General features: G+C 42.9%; 1 protein-coding gene across 1 annotated transcript in view; it reads left to right on the top strand.

Moving 5' to 3' along the window:
* The window catches only part of LOC138861448 (uncharacterized), a 3,567-nt gene that overhangs the window by 635 nt on the left and 432 nt on the right, over positions 1 to 2,500 (top strand). Inside the window, exon 2 of the mRNA XM_070120550.1 lies at positions 1 to 2,500. This exon is cut by the window's left edge and continues 490 nt beyond it; it is cut by the window's right edge and continues 254 nt beyond it. Coding sequence (XP_069976651.1) covers positions 1 to 2,500 — 2,500 coding nt within the window.

The following is a 2,500-nucleotide window of genomic DNA, read 5'->3' as shown; positions in this document are numbered from 1 at the left end:
TCTAGATTTAGAAATGCTAAATTTTTCAAAGGTGAATCCGGTATGCAGTTTGGTAATTGCTTGAAGAACTACTTGAAACGGTGGATTGATCTGTCGGGGGGAGAGAAGTCGTACGATGGATTGATGGATTTAGTGCTCATGGAACAATACATGAATGCGTGTGATAAGAGTATGATTCTATTCTTAAAAGAACATGAAGTTAAGAATTTTGAAGATCTAATTAAATATGCAGAATTGTATGTTGAAGCGCACGGTAATCCGAGCAAGAAATTTGTTGAACGAGAGGTTAGAGTTGTGAAGGAAATGTCGCACATCGAGTCTAAAGTTCAGGATGCGTCAAGTGCAGGAGTGTCTGGTGTTCATAAGGGTCAGTTTCGTAAATGCTTTGTGTGTGGTGGTTCGAATCATTTGTCGCGTGATTGTTTCTATAAGTATGGTGCGAAACCTAAGGATAGATCTGCGAAAGGCAAGGGTGAGAGTATGGCTGCTTTTGCTGCTAAGCATGGAAGGATGAATGTTGCAAGAGGTGAGGTCGAAGGTGTAGCTGTGAATGTGTTGCGAGATCAAGGGTGTGATACTGTTTTGGTTAAAACTAGTCTAGTGCCGAGGTGCAGATTTACAGGTAGACATGTAAGTGTTAAAATGGCTAATGGCATGATTTTCACCTATCCTGAAGCTAATGTTCGAGTTAAGTGTCCATTCTATGTCGGAGGTACTTTGGCTGCTTGTTTGGAAAATCCCGTGTATGATTTGGTGATAGGTCAGGTGGAAGGTGTTAGAGACGGAGAAACTGTCAAATTAGGAGCCGTAACGACTCGACAGCAAGAAAAGCAGAATAAAATAAAATTAGCTCCAAAGCTAAAGGTAAAGGAAGTGCTTGCTGAAATGAAAGATAATAATTTAGCTGAACAACAGAAGTATGATGTAACATTAAATAACATACGAAAATACGCTGAAAGTAAAAGGAGATTTCAGAAGTCTGATAATGAATATCATGAATTTATAGTAAAGAAAGGAATTGTGTACAGGAGGGTAGTTCACGCAGATAATGTCACTGAACAATTAGTTGTCCCGAGCGAGTCGAGGAATGCAGTTATGGAGATAGCCCATAGTTCACTGATGTCAGGTCACTTGGGAATAAAGAAAACGCTCACGAGAATTCAAAATAAATTCTTTTGGCCCGGTATGTCGTCTGAGGTGGCCAGGTTTGGTCGGTCATGCGATCCATGCCAGCGCACCGTTGACAAGGGAAGAGTGTCACGCGCGAAACTAGGCAGAATGCCGATGATCACCGAACCATTTCAGAGAGTGGCTGTAGATATCGTCGGACCCATCGCACCGCGCGCAGATGACGGGTCACGCTACATCCTCACTATTGTAGACTACGCCACACGCTATCCCGAAGCCATCCCGCTAAAGAATGTGGAAACCGTGAGTGTCGTGGAAGCGTTAATGTCTGTTTTCAGCAGAGTCGGAATACCCAAGGAGATCATGAGCGATAAGGGGAGTCAGTTCCGGTCAGATGTGATGAAGGAATTTAATAGGTTGCTATCGATAAAGGGTATTAGCACGACACCGTACCATGCAATGTGCAATGGATTAGTAGAATGGTTTAACGGGGTGCTAAAGAAAATGTTAAAAAGAATGTGCGCAGAGCAACCGAAACAATGGCCTAGATATATTGCTCCGTTACTATTTGCCTATCGTGATGTTCCCCAGGCCAGCACCAAGTTTTCACCTTTCGAACTCATCTATGGCCATACCGTTCGAGGGCCACTTAGCTTGTTGAAGGACCTGTGGGAAGCGAGCGAGCGAAATATCACGGACGAAACTAGGACCGCATACGAATACGTAATCAATTTGCGAGAGAGACTAGCGGAGACCTGCAAAGTAGCTCAGGAAGAATTGCAGAAAGCAGGTGATTCCTACCAGTATTATTATGACAGGAAAGCAAAAGATAGATACTTAAAGGAAGGCGATAAGGCTTTGCTGTTACTGCCTACTAATAGTAATAAGTTACTAATGCATTGGCGAGGTCCGTTCACTGTAGTAAAGAAAATAAATAAATGGAATTACATGATAAATGTAAACGGAGTTGATAAGAAATTCCACATTAACATGCTCAAACGCTACTACGAACGCGGCGAATGCGAGACCGAACGAACCGCGGATGACGTCATGGTAGACGGTGACGAAGGAGTGACGGTGGCGAGCGTCGCGGTCATTCACAATGAGGAAAGCGATGCCGATGTAGACGTAGTTCCTAACTATGTACAAACTGAGGATGTCAATGATGTTCATGTAAATAACGATCTTACAGAACGACAAAAGACCGATGTCAAAGGGATTTTAAATAAATTTAAATCTATTCTCACCGACGTCCCAGGTAAGACGAATGTGATTGAACACAAGGTGAAACTTTGTGAAGAAAAACCCATAAGGAGCAAACCATACCCAGTTCCGTTTGCGTTACAGAAGGGCATAGAGGAAGAAATAGAGC

This window comes from Penaeus vannamei, unplaced genomic scaffold (assembly GCF_042767895.1).
Source record: "Penaeus vannamei isolate JL-2024 unplaced genomic scaffold, ASM4276789v1 unanchor5398, whole genome shotgun sequence".
Taxonomy (NCBI): domain Eukaryota; kingdom Metazoa; phylum Arthropoda; class Malacostraca; order Decapoda; family Penaeidae; genus Penaeus; species Penaeus vannamei.
Note: the sequence above shows the minus strand (reverse complement) of the source record. Positions and strands in the feature narration are given on the sequence as shown.